The sequence below is a fragment of the Tursiops truncatus genome, chromosome 11 (genome assembly GCF_011762595.2).
Source record: "Tursiops truncatus isolate mTurTru1 chromosome 11, mTurTru1.mat.Y, whole genome shotgun sequence".
NCBI classification, from domain to species: domain Eukaryota; kingdom Metazoa; phylum Chordata; class Mammalia; order Artiodactyla; family Delphinidae; genus Tursiops; species Tursiops truncatus.
In genome coordinates this window covers 22431177-22450367 of record NC_047044.1, presented here as the reverse complement: position 1 = coordinate 22450367, position 19191 = coordinate 22431177, and the positions used below count along the sequence as shown (strand labels likewise).

At 39.0% G+C, this 19191-nt stretch overlaps 1 protein-coding gene across 17 annotated transcripts in view; it reads right to left on the bottom strand.

Moving 5' to 3' along the window:
• Positions 1-19191, bottom strand: part of ANKS1B (ankyrin repeat and sterile alpha motif domain containing 1B) — a 416932-nt gene that overhangs the window by 48479 nt on the left and 349262 nt on the right. For 8 of the 17 annotated variants that reach the window (XM_073788314.1, XM_073788315.1, XM_073788316.1 and 5 more), the window contains 2 exons: positions 7994-8122; positions 6037-6108 (listed from right to left, as the gene is read on the bottom strand). In XM_073788314.1, the coding sequence (XP_073644415.1) occupies positions 6037-6108; positions 7994-8122 (201 nt within the window). Of the gene's footprint in view, positions 1-6036; positions 6109-7993; positions 8123-14357; positions 14433-19191 lie in introns of all 17 variants that reach the window. The other 9 variants (XM_033866212.2, XM_033866217.2, XM_033866222.2 and 6 more) reach the window with 2 other exon arrangements.

Sequence of the window (19191 nt, the reverse complement as noted above, 5' to 3'; positions counted from 1 at the left end):
GAAATTATTTCTGAAAATGACAGTTCCTCAGAGAAGGGATTTGTATGAGGACAGAAGGACTAAACATGACTTCACTTTGAGCCTCTCCTAAGGAAAGAGCCTCTTAATTTAACATTTCCACCTGATTCTAAACTCTACCTTTTTTCAATCTTTCCAATCCATTCTCTGCCATTAATTTCTTTCCTTGCAAACACAGAAAAAAGATGGTCTTCACACTTCAATCAAGGCACAGATGATTATTTGGAAATCTATATTAAAATTCAACTTTAGAATTGTTTCCAGATTAAAAGTTTAAAAAGCATATAAAGTTAAAGGGAACAGACTCAACAAGAAGTCTGAACCATGGTGAAACTGTCTAAGCCCTTTGGGAAATAGAGGTTCCAAAACCGAAGTACACTGGAAGATTTGCTTATTCCTGACTTAAACATAATTTTAAAATATTTCCTTTCTTACATCAGAAAGGCCGATTTCTACCTTATTACAGTTGAGAACAGATATTTCTTTTTCTTTTGTTTTCTTTTTTTTTTTAGGGAAATGTCCTTGAATGCAAACACCTGTGACACCTGTGAACATTTCTAACCGTCAACTATGGGATTAGGGGAAAGTCAGATTTCAGAGTATTAAAGTGAATAGAATGGCCTACCTCTTACAGTAGCAGATGTTTCCTTATGGTACATTTAATGAGGGAAGTGAGAGAGTGCTATATATTAGTGATAAATATTCCCTGGGGCAAAAGTCAGGGTTAGGGGATGGGGTATGAGTAAGTCTAGGGAGGCAAAATGGAATAGTAGGACCTCCTGTTGCCAGAACAAATCCCTCACTTCACCAAACACTGTACCTCGTAGAATCTTGAAGTGGGAGCTAATCATGCCAAAGAGAACTGAAAGGCCCAAGCAATCTATTTATTGCTTTGTAAAGTTCAGTCCTGTGGACACATTAGTTAAAAGAAGCAACTCCCAATAGAATTAGGAACAAATTACCTCCCCTAAATATGAAATGCAAAATTACATGTAACATCGTATCCACAGTGTTCCTTCATTTTTTTCTTGCTTTTGGCAATGACCTTTAAAAATTGGAAAGAAGAGTGCAGGGTCCCTAAGTTTCTGAATACTCTCATATATACTGTATACATAGAAAATCAGGGTAAGGACCCCATCAGAGGTGGGGAAAAACAAATGAAATAATCCAAAGCAAATCTATCCATCAATTTACTTGTTTTTCCAACGTTTGGAGGAAGAGGTCACGTGTTTTAAGATTTTACTGAGCTAGACCCTTCACAGGCATTACTTCATGGAACCATCACAGCTACTTCGTAAGGTAGCTATTATCAGCAGACCCTGGGGACACAGCACACACGGTTCCTGCCTTCTAAGGGGCACAGGGCAGGTGTGACCAGATGTCACACAGTGTTGTGTGAGGTGTGACAGAGGGAAGGTTCCATGTTCTGTGGGGAGTATGTTAGGGGAGGATCGTGTTCAGGACCGTAGAGCTAGGATTCCTCTCAGGAACCCTTTTAGAAAGGAAGACTCTGGCTCTGAGCCCAAATCTAGCTGGAAAACCCAACCAGGAACATAAAGGCAGCACGAAATGAATGTGTTCAGATTAAACGGATATCTGTCACAACTCCTGACATATTACTAATATGTTTTAAATTTTTAATTTTAAATAGACATGTCTGTAAAGCTATCATGGGAAAGGAAATAAGCAGCCAGTTGTACCACTAAGGTGCAAAATAATTCATAGAAATGATCCTTCCTAAAAGGATGCCTCAGTAGCAAGACATGGATAGTCTCGTAGGCTTTTATTTAAAAAAAAAAAACTCTAAAAGATAAGGCAAAAACTACAATTTTACTTACAAAATGATCAGGGTTTCTTGCAGGTTTCTATTGATTCGTTTTCACTAAACACAATTCAGAAGATAATTCTTCCGGGGATGGGGGGAATCTTACAATGAAAACCTGCATAAAAGTGTTTACAGCAGCTCTATTCATAAATGCCAAAACTTGGAAACAACCAGGATGGCCTTCAATAGGTGAATGGATAAACAAACTGTGGCACATCCATACAATGGAATATTACTCAGTGATAAAAAGAAGTGAGCTATCAAGCCACCAGAGACACAGAGGAACCTTAAATGCATTCTGCTAAGTGAAAGAAGCCAGTCTGAAAAGGCTACATACTGTATGATTCCAACTACATGACATTCTGGAAAAGACAAAACTGTGGATGTAACAAGAAGGTCAGGGTTGTCAGGTGTTACGGTAGCAGCAGAGAGAAGGGGTGAGTAGGTGGAGCACAAGGGATTTTTAGGCTGTGAAACTATTCTGTACGGTAGCGTAATGGTGGACACATGACATCATGCACTTGTCAGAACCCAAAACACTGTATGACATAAAGAACGAATGCTAATGTAAACCATGGACTTCAGTTAATAATAATATATCGATATTGGTTCATAACTGTGACAAACATACCGCACTAATGCAAGATGTTAGTAACAGGGGAAACTGTGAGGGTGGTGGTGATGGAAGGACCTTTCTGTGCTTTATGCCCCATTTTCTTGTGAACCCGAAACTTCTCTAAAAGTTAAGTCTATTAATTAAAAAATCTTAAGACAGTTTGAAGAGGAAAGAGACTGGTTAACCTGAACAAACAAAGAGAGAAGTGATTCCATACTGCAGAATGATATGAATGACTATCATCTCACACATGTCTGTTAGTTATGGTGTATTTTTAATTGAAATAATAGGTGTATAATAGAACACCAGGAGAGTAGTGTAGAATTATCTTTATTTCAGAACTGATGGGACCTTAGAGATGAATAAACAGGTTTAGATAAACTCAGAAAATAACCAATCATGACTATCAGAGAAGGGAAAACTGTGTTTGGTTTCTGCTGGGGCAAACTGAATGTGTTAAAGTAAGTGTTATGGAAAAAAAAACATTTATAGTTGCTAAGGATGCAAAAAAAACTCCTGAAGTTTTTATTTATGTTAGTACATTGGAATGTAGCCCAAATTACTACATATGTTTGTTAGCTAAATGGTTTAATTTAGTTGGTACTAATCTTCCACACTCTTTGAGGGTTTCTAAAGTTCTTTCTTTATCAACATAAATGATCCACCTTTTCAGCTATTTTAAAATTCAGGACAATAAACGTTCCACTGGCACATGTGAGAGGTGGTACAGCCTGGGGATTCGAGTATGGGTGGTGGAGTTAGACTGCCTGGGTTCAAATCCTGGTTCCACTACTCACTGGCTGGGTGACCTTGGGCAAGTTACTTAACCTTCCTTGGCCTTTGTCTCCCCATATGGAAAGTGGGGACAATAGCAATACTTAACCTCATGATTAAATGAATTAATGTACATTTCACTTGTGCAGGGCCCGGCCCACAGTTCTCAACTGTTAACTGTTATTAATCCCAATAAACTGATTTTAGGAGACCACGCCTGATGGCAACATGAAGACACCTCTATGGTGATACTTCTGCTACTCCTAGAATTACTGTTAACATGTTGGCCTCCTCCACTGAATCGTACTCAGTGACAGCAGGAGCCGAACTGTAGTCATCTTTGTTAACAAAAACACATTTAAGGAAATAGTTCTCAGAATAAGGAACTACACTGATTTACTTCTTACTGGGAAAGAAATTTTAATTTCAGCTAAAATTCATACTGTTGAATTGAAAACTTTTTTTTTTTTCAATTGAACTGAAAGAGGAAACCAGGTAAAGTTTTAGTGCACCATACTTTGGCACAGTGACATTACGGTATATCAATTTTAAGATCATCTGTGCCCTCAAGTATTTCCCCTGGGGAGACTGGATTACACTGGGACTTTTGGCTGAAATGCAACCATGTTGAAAAGAGAGAAAACAGCAACTGGATGTTCAAACTGAACATCAACTGCAAGTTGAGATCCACACCATTTTTAGTTGGTGAGAGCTCTAATTCACAATTCAATAGTTCCACGTAACAGATCAAATCTGCGCTTCTGGTTGTGAAAGGCTCTGGTGAACCCAGTGAGTGCAACTTCAGCTACTGTATCAAAGACTGATGTTTGTTTAATCAAGATGGGAAATAAGGGTTTATGATATCCTAAGAAGCGATAAAGTTCTTATCTTCATGCAAACTACCCAAAATAACACCAAGGGCAGCAAACTGGATAAACACCCCAAAGAACAGAAGACTGGCTTCTAAATAGATGGCCTTTTCATTTTAAGGAACAGACAAGTATTTAACTAAATTATTCTCCACCGAGACTATTAAAATGGTTTTGCTATTGCTATCCAAATGAAATTTCAGATCCACTTAATTTTAAGAAATTGACCGAAATTCAAATCACAGATTTGGTGTATTTTAAATGGTGCTATGTGCTCTATGCGCTATTTGTGCTCATTACCACATCGAAGTGGCTGGACTCAGATGTATTAAATCAGAGGTGCCAAGTTAATTTCTTAGACATCTTCATAAATAGCTCTAAAATTATTATGAGGCTTGATGATTGAAAACCTTTCCCATTTCTTATTGTTCACTGGTGACATAATTTAGATCAGATAGATATTTAGTATACAAGATTCCCAGAATTATAAAACCAGGAAGAACCCTAATGGGCATCCAGTCCAATGTCCTTACTTTCTAAGAAAATGAGGCCCAGAAGAAGCAGATGAATGTAGTAGTTAAAAGCTTGGGATCTGGAGTCAGACAGACCCAGTCTCAGATTGGCAAGTTATTCACTGCTGGACCTTGAGAAAGTTACTTAAGCTCTCTAAACCTCAGTTTCTCCATCTGCAAAATGGGATCAACAATTGTACTAATCTTTATAGCTTTGTAGTAAAGACTGGATGAGCTGAACACTCAAAAGTATTCAGCACAGAAGACTGGCACACTGTAACTACGCAGTAAATGCTACCAGTTATTATTATTATGACTAAAAACTGACTCCTAAGGCAAGTAAGCAGCAACAGAACTAGAACTTGAGTTGCTGCACGTGTCACAGTGTTTTTCATCTAAATAGTACCTGGGATAAAGATTCACTGGTCCTGACAATTTAAGTATAACTACATCAAATAGAAGGATAACTGTTTCAGTTTTTCTGCTACTGAAATGATCAAAATATTAAAATGACGCTTACATTACTGAGGTGTCAAATTCATGAAGATTCACATGTACTGAGCTTTTCGTGAGCAATGGACATTACATGTTTACCTTTGTAACTGTTAAATTATATGCTTTCAAGTATTTCCCATCAAAAGGTGCTCATATAAAATAAATGACAAAAGTTAGGGTTCACTTGCTAATGATCTTAAATTTGACCCTGATTAGTTGCTATATGGACTAAGTCCGATATTCTTAATTTGTATCATCAGTCAGATATCACCATATCCTCTACACATGTGCTATGGAGGAAGAAGAATAGGGACACATGAAAGAAAAAGGTCACATGGATCTGCAGTGTGAGTGAGAATCAGTTTGGCTAATACAGACTCCTCAGAACCCAGCAGCCACCAATCACAGACATTTGGAATTGCCGTTTCTGTCAACATTGTGTCCTTATATGATTCAGCTCAGAGTTGAATGTTTTTCTTACATTAAAAAATGAATAATTAAGAAGGCTCATAAGGAAAATGAGCTTTTTATAATGTGCTCTCAATATTCTCCATTTGTTAATTTTTAGTTCGTTGGCAGTCTTTTCAATAAATATTCTCAGACTGTCAAGTGGGTGCTTAAAACATTTTCTTGTAGTAAACTAAAGGTCATTTTTCTCCTAATCTGGAGAATGATCAATGTATATAAAATTACTTTAACTCTTTAAAAATAAGAGTAACTGAATTAAATAGACATCAGCTCAAACTACAGTGACATAAGCTCAAATATGAAAACATGAAAAAAACCCAAACACCTTTTTATATAACACCAATGTGATTCAGCAGACCAACAGATGAAGAAAATAGTAATCTGAAAAGTGGCAATCTGTATCCACAGCCAGTATTTAGTATTTCAGTGACTAGAAATAAAATGGTTTGGCAAACTTACCCGCATTTTTGCACAAGCATCTTGGGTTGATTCTGTCCCCCTGAGCTCTTTTATCAGCATAGAACCTAAATACTGAAATACAAAAAAAATTTAACGATTTATGAAAAACAGAATATAAATATGAGTAGCAATTTAAAAGCAGACTGTAGAAGTACTACTGGCCAGGTTTCCTGGCTGTAGGCTGCTGCATAACTTTTAAAAACTAACGGTAACTAATTCTAACAAATAAATGCACGTATAGAGAGAATGCAGCAGAATTAAGCACAGTTCTGAAAGCTGTAAATTGCTCTTTATAATAAAACTGTAGCAGTTTCTAAAGACGCCATCTTTCAGATCATATTTAACTGCAAAACGGGGGCATCTAAAAATGTTTTCCCTTGTTTTTTGAGGCAGCTATGTCTGCAAAAATAAATCACATCACTATCTATGTAATTACAGGGCTGTATGAGACAGCTGAGAAGCTAAGCAACATGCACCCCATTTGGACTTAGTTGGCTGCATAGGTAATTAACGTTAGGCTGTTCTGAGGCAGAGATGCAGTTTTGGACCTTTTTCATTCACAGCTGTGTGCCCTGTGGTTGATCCACTTGAGAACAGGCTGGGAGCGTGCGGGGAGGGGGAATGTCATTCACAGTTGTTCCACAGCCCAGAGAGCTGAGTCTTTGGTGCAAACTGACACTGGAGGGGCTGAATGGGGCTGAATGTCTCCTCCCAGGAATGACCAACCACTTTGCCGTTAGGTGATCGGCTCCAATACTGCCTTGGTGCAAATCGTCACGCATGCTTCAAATTCTGGCTGGGGGCGCAAATAGCTTTTAGCAAAATGTCTACTTTGTCTTTCTATCAGTTGACTCCCCTTCAACCTTTTGAAGCTTCAACGGGGCTCTTCCCATTTATCATTTTTCTCTAATTCCCTTCAAAAAACAGAAAGAGCTCTATATGTCTTTTTTAAAAGAGTGCATTAAAATAATTATTTTCCTGACATGACTGAGGAGACCCTGGCACTCTGCAAAAACTGGGTTGGGAATCAGTCCTACCGACCCGGGAGGTCTCTGACTTGAAGAGGTTGTGCAAGGGCACAATAGCAGAGGGTTTGGTCAAAGCCTTCCAAGAAAGGCTCAGGGATTTGGCATTTGAGCCTTGGAGGAGGGAGGCATTTCAATCCCCCAGTTCTGGGAAGATCACTATTGAAATGAGTCCAATGCTTCAAGATATAAGCAGTTAAAGGGGTGCAGAGAGCACAAAATGAAAAAAAAGCCCAAACTACTGTGAGATAATCAGAACATCCACATCTTCATCAAATTAAGGAAAATGATCATGGTGAAATCCTTATCTTTTAAGGTATCAGGAAACTTTGTCCTAATTGAAACATTTATTTTAAAGAGAGACAGTTGCAATGCTCTGTCCTGGGTTCAGCCACTTTCCCTGCTGTAGTCATGACAACCACCTGCCCCCAAACCAATGGTAACTTTTGAACATCTACCTGTTCATATCATTCACAATTCTCAGCTAAGCCTGATTCTCTCTCCTATTTCAAAAAAAAAAAAAAGCCCAGTACTGTAATATAATCCAAATGATGACAATGAAAAGAATCTGCTATTTATATAGAGCAGTAGACCCAATGTTTTGAGATTTGTAAGTGGAAATGTCTATATGTGCTGTATTTATACTCATTTCCATTTTAAGATAGCAGTTTATCACATTTAATTTAAAATATACAACTATATAAGGAGATAAAACAGACCTTGAGCTTACAAGATTAAAAGGGTTATAAAGCTCTATTTATTTGGACTTTCTCTGTGGTGAGAAGGCTACTTTAAGAAAAAAGAGAAGGGGAAAACATTTTAGGAATTTCAGTGATGGACATTTGGGGATACCTTCAATATAAAAGTAAACAGGTTAGAAATGTACCCTCTATCCCTGCTGGTACCCAAGTACTGAATTCTGGGTAACTTACAAAAGCTTTGTAATCACACGACTGGAAGATGAGCTTTTCCGGGTGGTGTTGCCAGTACTGCACTGGAGTTGAGGCTGTGGCTTCGTTTGGAGGTCGCAAGGTAATGGAAGGTTCTCCCCAGTCTCCTGTCTGAAAATCACATTTATTCTAGAGGTAACATGAGCAGTAGGCCAAGTTCATTCCCTATAGCTGGCCTGAGTTCATCTTATACCTGTGTGCTGTAAATGTGCAAATGTATATTATATGTTTGTTATGGTTTTATATATCTTAGCATCATATTTCCCAAAGCTGAGTTAATTTTTGAGGTATGAAAGAAGTTGACCTATTCTATTTTTCGAATGACACCCTAAGGTAAGTAGTTTTAAAATAAAACATGAATATATTCATAAATGATTTACTAATTTTCTGTTCCAACAGAAAAGAACATACAATCCTTGAAAGACTTTTCTGTTTTTAAACTTGACTGAAATGTTTAGTTTGAACTGCTTTTGCATTCAGAATACACAGTTCCATCGGTTTCAGTTCCCAGTTAGGACATGTACCATGTACTCTGAATAATTTTATATCTCTGGAGAAAAGATACAGTAGGTGTGACACTAAACAGAATTTTAGAAGAAAAATATACTAATGGATGATACCTAGTTTCCCTCCTCTGAATTCATTTGTATCAATACAATACTACTGTGGTTGTCTTGGATATACTCAGCCAGCTCCCTCAGAAAACCTAAAGCATGAATGAAAAATAAATATTTAAATACCAGGTTTGGTCATACATGCACATGCATGTACTTGAGGACCCTAATCACAAATACAAGCACATTCCCATATGCTGGTATATCATATAGTACATAAATGTCCACAAAGACAGACCTAAGACAGAAGGACATTCTATCATTTTAATTATCATTTTCCATGAGGTTAACCTCGATATGTTTTATTACTGTCATGGTTTAGTATGAGCATCTATAAAGTCAAAGGCCTGTGTAGGGAGATTTCTCCTTTCCCTCGTAAAGATTCTGATTGTTCAAGATTTGGTTCTTTGTTGGACATAACTCAATCTAGACAACAGGCAGATTTCCAAAGCCACTCTCCCTCTAACTTGGATTTGGTTGGTCTTACAGAATTATGAGAAATTACCTTTCTCAGGAGCTGGAAGAGTATAAAGAGGTCTCATGAGCTCCAAAACCAAATAAAACCTTGGCTAGAGACAAAGTTCCACAGAAGTACTGGCAAATGGGTTGGCACTAGGATTTCTTAAGGAGGACTTTCAAGAAGTCTGGGATAAGAATGCCAAATTTTGGATGTAGGTGTATGTTTTGGGGGAAAAAAGTCCATAACTTTCATTAAATTCTTTGAAATGCTCTAGAAAGTTCAAAAGGTTAAGAGCCCCAAGTCTCCAGGTGTAGCTTAAATAGGATGTGTGTTTTGGGGAAGACGACTACCATTCCACTTTTTCCCTGTGCAGTTTGGACTTACATTAGGAGGAATACGAGGTGGCTGTCATTACTGGAAAGGGTTAGGCATAGGCTTTGCCGTCTGGAAATTTCTAACTGGCTTTAAAAAACAAAAGAATTCTAGAGCCCCTTAGGAATGCAAAGGCCTTGTCACAGAGACCGAGGAATGCACAAGCCTTTTCATGAAGCAGAGAGCCTGTAGCTTTTCTCCTTAAGATGGGTGACTCCCAACCACGGGAAGAGCAAAGTGAGCCTCGTAGTATCTCCTTGGCTTCTCACCAGAGTGTGTGACCAGTCAGAACCCCTCTGCTCCTCTCTTACGCTCTGCCCTGAGCTACTCTGTGTGTTAGTTCTGTTCTAGTTGCTGATTTACTCTCACAGGGCTCCGTTCTCCCATCTCCCGTCTGTTGATATTGTTAAGGCTTTACCTGGAATACTTACTTTGGCATTTTTAAACAGAAATCCTATGTTTTATGACCCATCCCTGACTCATTCTTGAGTTTTTCTTCATGTTTATACAAACTGTTATTTCGTGAAAGCAATAACTGATTGCAATTAATTAATTTGGAGTAAGTTTTCCTCTGACTTCCTATTTTGATCTTTTCTTTTCCTTCTCTCTCAAATGTCTGGATCTTTTTTATCTCTCCAGTCTTTATTTCAACTGGCTGTGATTTGGTCTTAAAAAAACTAGTATAAAACTAAAAATGCAGAATATGCGAATTTCAATATTATTTTGAAGCTGAGTGTAATAACCTTTAAATAAGGTAAAACTCTGGAAACATGCAGCTGTGAGTTCTTAACTAAAAGCTCTCCTCACATCTAGCAAATCATCCTCTAATCTCCCCCCATTAACCTTTTCCCCTGTTCTCCCCCCTCCCTCGATAAAGCAACAACAACATAGCAAACAGGTGTTGTACATTTAAGTCACAGGTAACACTGTTAACGGAACAACAGAAGTTGGCACACAACTTTGTGGAATGATACAAAAGGAGCTGGTTGACCTCAAAAGATCCTTCGATCCAGTGTCCGCTGACGTGACAACCCAAAGCAAGCATCCAATCTTCACGTTAGCCCTGTCATCATTTAGCTGAGGTTCACCTTGGCCAAGCTCAATGGGCAGTTTTCAGAAAAGCCTGAACAGACATGGCAGGAGCTGGGGGTACCATGGGTTGTGGGGCAAGGGTTGTGGGGTAGGGGTGGGGATGGGTGGGTGAAGCTGGGGTTATGGGGACATTTGAGGTGTTCGTACATTAAGCATGCAAATCATATGCAAACTCATTCTCTAACTGCTGAATTAACTCAGGCACTTTTATAATTGAATTTCAATGTGAGTTCCACATATACTGAAAGCAGAATGCCGATGCAAATATTTACATCATCCACAGAAGTCGCAGCAGCCATTTTGGGAATTACAAGCCCCAGCATACAGCACCTCAGTCTGGAGATCATTTCCATCTCTTATTTGATAACCACTTGAAGAAATCAGTGGTGCTTCCATTTAATCTGTTTAGGCAGCGCCATCATCTGCTCTCCTATGACTCCACTTTGTCCAGAAATCACAAACCACTGCTTTGAATCCAGAGTGATCTGACACACTTTCCCTACGTGCAATGGGGGGAGATAATTATAGGGAAGAGAAACAGAATCCTTACTTCATTTTCTTTGAGGCCCAGAAAACTTTGCTCCAGTGCAAATATTTTAAAAATTCCCTACAGGGACTGAATCTACCTTTCTGGAAATAGAAACTGAATTTTGTCATACTTAGTGCTATTTCCAGAAATTCATTTTCAAACAGAGGGAAAAGTGTTCTTAAAATTGAATTTATAAGGAAATAATTTTCCTTTCTTCCTGGAAATTCATCAACTGATTTTTTTTAACCTTAGATCTAAGAATATTTAGAAGACTCTGCTTGTACGTGTTGATTTTTCTCTTTGGAATTAATTCAGTGGGAATGGATGGACTCCTCATTACTCTATGGTAAAGGGCAGATGTGGCCTTGATCCTTGGGGTGGCATTCAGCTTCACCCGGTTGACGGACAGTAAAAACAAAAGTGCTTGGAGAACAAGGGTGCCTTAGGTCTCCGTGCTTTTGGAGGCTGAATTACAGCAGGAATGAGCTATGCAGGAAAGAGGTAGAGCAGTGCTAATATGGAGGAGCTGTAGAGACCAAAAAGCAAAGAAGGGGTTTTGCCTCGCATAGAAAATAATTTCAGTTTTGAAGCCCAGTATTAGCTCTTGTTAAATAGTACATTCGTATCTAGATAATATCTGTATTTCTTCAGGTAAGTTTAAAACATTAATACTTTCCCAGTTAAAAATGCTTGTTAAATATTAAATAAAAATCAAACAGACTTAAAAAGTCTTTTGCCTGAAATAATGGTTTATAATCAAGTCTTATATTTACTGAAAAGTAGATCTAAACATGGGTTACAATGAAGCAATACTATTTAGTTAGAATAACAAAATAAAATTGAAAAAGCCTGGGGTAAAAGCCTGTCATACTGTAAATTATTAGTGACTGGCAGTGCTTTTTAAAAGGCTTAAGAAATTGCAGAAGAGAAATTAAAATGATCCAAGGCCCTCTTACTAGGTATCTTCAGGATATTTCTTTAAAGCTTAAAATACTTAGAGAAAAATCTTTTCTTTAGGTTCACGTATTGAATGCTCTTAACAGTCCGAGAATTTGGCCATGGATTAAAAGCTTGTTTACTTGGCATATACGTATGTATTTATTTCCTTTAATATATATCAGTTAAACAGAGGAAAATGTACATTATTAACTACCCCTTCAAACTCAAATAAAAATTAACCTTCCAATACGAAAGAAAAACATAATTTGAGATTAAAGTTTTAAACGGAGAATTGATTCTGCTTAAGAGGTATTTGCCAACTGCCAGCTAGAAATTCATAGCCTGCTGAGTTTGAAGGATTATAATTGGGCCGTACCCCATATAATGTAATTACATTAAATGTCTCATACCACCAGCTGAAAGTATAAAACTGCTAACTGAATTTAGTTATAACACAGAAAAAAATTTGCAAAATTTCAGAGCTTTTTATTGGATGGCGGATTCCAAAATGTAGCTTTTAATCTTTTCATTATTTCAAAGGGTGGTAAAACTGCAAGGTTTTAGTTCATGTGCACCAGACATATAATTCTAAAACATCATATCACATAGCTCTCTACCCCCCAAAATGGAAACTGAAGATATCACATATTCTATATGTTCTGAGAATACAAAGGGGAAACATCATCTATATTCTTACTTACTTCCTGAGAAAACAGTTTTGTAAGGACGTCAGTAGATAATTAAAAGCTATGATTATGACTTAGTTTCCTAACATGAACAGGAAGATATGGTATTTTCCAGGCCTTGTATTATTCTTTAAAGAATTTTTAAAATTAGGATTTAATTGATTCTTTAAATAGAAGCTTTTAAATCTTGTCTACTAGGAACTGCTCCCACCTACCTGCTTGTAAATTTAGATCTGAATATTACCAAACATTAGTCTCTACTGAGAACACTTAATGAAAAACTAAAATGATTTTAAATGACGACTGTTATTTTCAGGTTTCACTTTCAATAATTCTGACAAATGACAGAGATGGGCTACCCAAACATGTATGATATATGTAATTACATTTACTTTCCATTATCTCTACAGCTTTGAAGAAGGCTACATATAGCTCTATATTTATAAATACGTACACATGTATTTGGATGTGAATGTAAGGAAAGGTCTCCTACAAACATTCACACACACATGAAAGCAAGATGCTGCTGCAGTTCTTTTAAAACATCTTCAAGAATAAAGAATGCTGGTTTGGTCAAATGCAGCTGGTTATCTTGAATTTGTTCCTTTTGATGATAAAGAGCAGAGATGGCCACTTCTGAACACGAAAAAGCACTGGTTAGAATTTACGTGTTCAGGAGGAACTGCTGGGTCACTGGAGCATCAGTACCAGGCAATGTATAGACACTGTGGTCCCCAAGTGCCAGAAATTCCCATGCACAGGAGGAGGGGTGTGCCTGACATGGCACCTCAAAAGATGCCCTTTGCATGCCACCCCAAGAGCTCTGCTTAGTGATTCTCAACCAAATGCCTCAACCTCTTAGACAGCAGGCTATCCAATAAGAGAAATTTAACGGAGTGTGAAAATAGAATTGGATTTTAAAATACAAAATGGAAAAAAAACCCAGACATTAAAATGTTTCCTTTCCAAACAAAAATGAATTTTTAAAAAGTATGCCAAAGTGAACTGTGAATATTTGAATATTAAGCAGCTCAGAGTAAAACAGGTCATGATTTCACACACATTCCAAAGATCAGTTCAGTACTGTCAAGTGGAAAAAAAGAAAAAGGCTGAGAACCACTTTGTAGCTGTAATGGTGCCTCTCCTGGCTATACTCCTCCCATATTTGCATAAAACTTATATATAATATCATGCAAATCATACTCAAATATTTCTCACAAGTAAAGTGCATGAACCTTTAAGAATTGTTAGGCACAAAGGACTGAATAGCCCATGGACATGGGAAATACAAAATGGGGAAGAATAACACTGATATATACATGGGTATATATATATATCAATTTACCCTTTTCCTTTTTCCTGTAAAAGCAAGTTAACGCAGACACCTGGGATGAAAGCCAAACTCACATGGGACAGATTTTAACTGTAGACTTCAAAACCAAGTATGTTTCTTATTTTAGGACAACGTTTGCACGTTAACTAGTCACAAGGCACAGTGAATGAAGTATAAGAGACAAAAGAAATTTCAGGAGTTGTTAGACATCACAAATTTTCTGCATTGCCAGGACATGGTCCCTATAGCTACTGACGACACTTTGCAACACACGACACAGCTCAAGTTCAGGAAGAGAAAAATAACCATTTGTAACCTTACATTATGAACCTGATGGATGGCTGAGAAAGGAAATCCAGCGTTCTGATTCGTCCATATCTCACAGACAGACGACTGCTGATATAAACAGAAAACTATCTCATCTTGTCAATATTTAAAACACGGCAGCTACCAAGGTAGCATCAAAGAAGGGAAGGAGGAAAATAATAAAAAGCAAAGAATCATATTTCTTAAAAAAAAAAACAACTCAAAACACCAAAAAAACTTTCAGGGTGCCCGAGGTTTAATAATTGACTTTCAAGTCATTCTTTTGCCTAAAAACACTTTTGGGTTGGCTGGAAAAAAAAAAGACCATTTATGCATTAGTATTATGTCAAGGGAAATTACCAATCCATTCACATCTTGGAAAAAGCAAACTGTGTTTTACATTTGCCGAAGAGAACGGAAATACCTTCCCTCTTCATGTCATTCGTTTCAGAGGATAAATATTTTTATGAAGTTCAAGAAGGATGGGAAAAAAATCTTTAACACAGATCAAACATTTTAATTTTCTTATCTTCAAATGACCGAGAGCAAACAATGCAATAAAATGACTTTCCTAACTTAGTCATTGCTCAAGTTGGTAAACCTAGAGAGATTTTTCCCCTCCAGAGCTCTCAAGAGCAAAGCTCTGTGATTAACAAGGGAGAAGTGCCAGTTTGCTGCCCAGCAGAGGGAATGTGTGGTGGTGGAGGGGCCCCAGGGAGGCACAGCAGGGAGGGGCTGGGGTTGGGAAGCTCAGCTCCGTCCCTCAACCAGAAACTTTGGGGAATGCCATTTGGTGTCTGGGAGCCTAATGAATCTGCTCCATGATGCGGATTCTCTACCACACCACTAACAATCTAACAACCAACAATTATTCAAAGGCAGTAACGTTTGCTTAGAACCAAATGCCAAATGAACCAACACCCTCCCAGGAGTTATAGCAGAAACCACCAGATAAACCAACGAGACTCCTGGCTTGACCTTTACAGAGTTCTTTTCCTGAACTCCATCAGCTAAAAGACACCATGAAATTGAATCACAGAAAATGGCAGAACGCCTGAACTTATTCAGCTAAGCGCCGCGAACATCCCCAGAATTCACAAGCAGAGCGCACAAAGATCAGTGCAGGAAGGAGATAAGAATGGAACCACAACACAGTTTAGAACCCCAGCAAAGAACAATATCATCAGCAAATGCACTGTGGAAAAGAAAGCTTATCCCTGGCTAAATGTTTCCCCCACCTCCACCCTCCCAGAAACGCTCACCAGAAATTTAACATCTCTCTCTCCGGTTCCAAAGGCAGCTCCACACACACCTACATCTTTGCTTTCCATCCCTTCTGTCATCTGGATGGCTTGCTGGGGACAGACTGTCAGGTAATTGGCATTCTGTTAAGAAAGTAAGATACCTGGGGTCTGACCAAAAGGCACCTCCAACCACCTCCCACTTAAACCAGCTCTGCTATTCTCAGTTTCTGCTCTAAACTTCATGCTATTTTCTCCACAGGGGCATCTTCCCCTTCCTTCTCTGCAAAAATTAAATCTCTAGCAAGTTAAGTCTTGGGGCCATTAAACCCCCAGCCTCGTCTCCAATAGGTGTCATCTGATTTAAATATATTAATTCCATGCTTCAGCAGGACTACCATCTTAACCGGCGCCAAACATACTTCTAGGATACCCTTAAAGCACTGTCACCCACAGTTCTGAGATAGTTCTTTTACAGAAATTACATCTTCTACGACTTTCACAGACTTTTAGTGCTAGAAGTAACCCAGGGATCACCTGTCATCTGACAGATGAAGAGAAGGACATTCAGAGAGGTTAAGTGGCTTGCTGTGGTCACACAGGGAAGTGTCACAACGTGTCAGCCTGCCAGGATGGCTAGGGAGGAATGCCAGCCCAGTACTGACCTCGCCAGAAGACGGAGAGAATATTCAGTTATATGGAGGCTGTTTACTAATCCTGAAACAAATATATATAAATGGAGCCAGTTCATGGAACAGTCTCAACTCTACAGGGGTTCAAATACCTTAAAAGTTTTGTTTTCCAGTCAACTCCTCCCAAACGGGCCATGCCCAGTCCCTCCTCCCTGGTGGGCAACAGGCCAATCGACATTCTGGGCAGCCTGCATGACCTCCTGGTCACTTTGAGTTATGAAGAATTCACTTTTTTATAAAACTCCAATATCATTTATGATTCAAACTTTGCCCTTCCCCACCACACTCCAGTCCTGAGGCTTAAAGAAACCCGAGGTAGGGTGGCACGGTCCTCCTTGGATGTCCCCCATGCCAAGCTCAGCCTCCTTCATGCACTTAGCTGGGCCGGAGGATACAGGAGAAGGACAAGGGCCTCTCTCTTACTTGACAGTGGCTGAATTCTCCCTGCTGGTTGTCACTGCTTCTCAGGGTAATACTAACTTGGTCTCTGATCCTTCTCATAGGAGCTGCCCCGCCCTGGGTTCTACCGTATCTGTGGAGGTTCTCTGGAGGTCTTTGCTGGGGAGGGATGTCCCTACTGCACAGTCCCTGATGTGAGAAATGTGGCTCTAGCCTGACTTTCCCCAACCCCATCCAGCCTTCTTAGGTAGGACACGTGCACGCCCCTTGGGTGGGATGCAGGGGAGAGTGCACGAGCCCCGCCTCCTGACTGCTCATCCACAGCACATATATACATCCTTGCCACGCAGAGCAGTCTGCTCTGTGACCAATCCTCCTCTCTGCCAGGACATCTCCCTCCAGTTCTCTCTTCCTCAGTTCAGGTTGGTTGATCTGCATCTGCTCCCAGAAGTTCACCTAGGGAGAGAGATACCAGTTTCCCCTTCTGGCTGGTTCCCTCACTTCGGGTGAGCATTCCTCTTGGAGACCTTCTCCTTAGGCTTGGGTTGCATGGGGATGCACTCTCTCCCCTCCCATGGGAAGGGAGGAGAAGCCTCGGTTCTTTCCACAGTGGCTCAGACAATTCTCTGCCCCCCTGGCCCGCCCCCAGCACCGATCTTCTGACTCTGTGGACAGGAGGCTGACTGTGCAGGGCAGGATTTACCACTTGTTGGTAAATTCCAAGTAGGGTGTCTGGCTCCCTTATCAGCAGCTCTCTCTTTAGAACGTGCAATACTTAGTACCTACAGGCAATTTCCTCCTTAGCATCCTGTTACATGAATATATCTTCCAACAGTCACAGAAGTTACCAGAAAGTTAAGGAGGGAAGAGAGGGTCTTGTGCCATAATTATTTTTATTTTTAAAACTCCATATAAGATTTTCTCAGTGAAGAAATAAAACCCACCTCTAGTCATATACACTGAAGAGAGTTCCCATGTGGCTTATATACCTTTTAAAGGTGTTACAATAACTATTTTTCACTTATAAGGTATGTTCAAACTTGATAAAGGAAATCCTCTCTCATTTCCAATAACTATGTGCCTCAGTGCAAATGGTAAAAAGTCAGATTCAAAAAACAGAGTTTAAAATAAAGGCAGTTAATTGTATTTTAGTTATGGAGATGGTTTTTTAAAAAGCTGATAACATGTCAGACATCACAGTAATTCTGACGGTAGCAAAGACTTTACCAGGCGCGTAAGAGCAGTAGCTTAAGGTAGACCAGCTGTAATTGGTGTCCTCATAACATGAAATGGCTCTTCTTCTAGACACGTGGTTATCAGGCTGCGTGTTGGAATGAATTTTTTAAATGCAAAAGAGCTTCCCCTGCAGAATTTCATTACATTTATGAAGATGATACTTCAGGGTACAACATGCATTGAACTACAGAGTGTTCAAAAGCTTTTAGAAAGAAAATAGCAGTGAGAAAATTTCATCTGGGGCCCCAATTCCTAGAACAGAAGTGATTTAAATCTAAGTTTTAATTACACTTCAGAACGTCCTCATGTGTAAAGAAGAAGAAGAATAGCACTTGGCCTGCTTATTTCATCAGGTCGTCGTGTGGCTCGTGCTAAGTAAGCTTCACGCGAGAGGGAACTTTTTCACATCTCTGTTTCTAGGACCTGGAATACAGAAGCCATCAAACGTATTGACTGAGTGAATGGAATCACAGAATGTGTTCGATATTTCTTGGCAAATGGTCAAGCACCATAGGAACATTAATTACTGCTCTTCATTATCACGTTTAGTTGATCTACTTTGTTGTTGCCACTTGTGCCTTCAGTAAACTACATCACTGACAACACTCTTCTGGCGAAATGCACCAGAGATTAACCTTGCAGACTTCTTGTTAGAGATGGTCTCGTTTTTCCTGATAAAGGCTGAAAAAGCACCGCTAACTTTGTTGAAGAGAGAGGCACACCTATATGCTAAAGAGCTGCTTGTACGAGCCTGGAAACAATTCTGTAAAAGGATAGTAAACACCCTTTGCAATTTCATTTGCTTATTAATTTTCTCTCAGTTCCTTTTCCTCATACATTGTGAAGCTTAATTTAGTTGATCTGAACTTGAATTACCATGAAATCCAAATAAATGGGGGTTAAGGTATAGCGATCTTAGAACTGAGATATCAATAATTTAATGTTTATTTCTTTGGTGATGAAGTTAGCACACTTTTAGAGGTACACAATTTTATCTTGAGTTCAGACCTCTCTCCTGATTCTGGAAATGTTTTCTTAAAATGCAACACACATATTGCTATTGTTACCATTATGTAGCTCAGGTTACCACGAATACAGTTCAGAAAATACCACACGTTTGCATTCAAATCTAGTAACAAACTAAAAAGCGTATTACCTATATCCAAAGTCTTTCTCCTAAAGGTTGACTTCTTTTTGCTCAGTTGGTAGCAACCCAGTAATTTACAATAAATTCTCTCTCCTTCACCGTCTGTTCTCCCTTCTTTACTGGAACATTCCCTG